This window comes from Otolemur garnettii, unplaced genomic scaffold (genome assembly GCF_000181295.1).
Source record: "Otolemur garnettii isolate 467f Iridium unplaced genomic scaffold, OtoGar3 scaffold00012, whole genome shotgun sequence".
NCBI classification, from domain to species: Eukaryota; Metazoa; Chordata; class Mammalia; order Primates; family Galagidae; genus Otolemur; species Otolemur garnettii.
Genome location: NW_003852407.1, coordinates 6,750,862 through 6,751,193, shown reverse-complemented (window position 1 = coordinate 6,751,193; position 332 = coordinate 6,750,862). Strand labels below are relative to the sequence as shown.

Sequence of the window (332 nt, the reverse complement as noted above, 5' to 3'; positions counted from 1 at the left end):
GCAGCATCAAGGTCAGAACCAAACTGGGCAAAAGCAGCAACCTCACGATACTGAGCCAATTCCAGCTTCATGGTACCTGCCACCTGAAATACAAAAATGACTGGGACTGTAACTCAGTAACACGGAGAATTACTCAAATATAATCAATATACTTTAAGATGTATATCTAATGATCTCCCCTCCTACCAAAATGATGCAAAATTACCTGCTTCATTGCCCTGGTTTGGGCAGCAGATCCGACACGAGACACAGACAAACCAACATTAATGGCAGGGCGGATACCCTTGTAGAACAATTCTGTTTCCAAGAAGATCTATAATGTTAGGAGAAAA

At 41.9% G+C, this 332-nt stretch overlaps 1 protein-coding gene across 1 annotated transcript in view; it reads right to left on the bottom strand.

Annotated features, from left to right (window-relative positions):
• The window catches only part of ATP5F1A (ATP synthase F1 subunit alpha), a 9,705-nt gene that overhangs the window by 1,980 nt on the left and 7,393 nt on the right, over positions 1 to 332 (bottom strand). Inside the window, exons 5-6 of the mRNA XM_012802002.2 lie at positions 206 to 313; positions 3 to 83 (exon numbers count right to left, since the gene is read on the bottom strand). Of these exons, the coding sequence (XP_012657456.1) occupies positions 3 to 83; positions 206 to 313 (189 nt within the window). The remainder of the gene's footprint in view (positions 1 to 2; positions 84 to 205; positions 314 to 332) is intronic.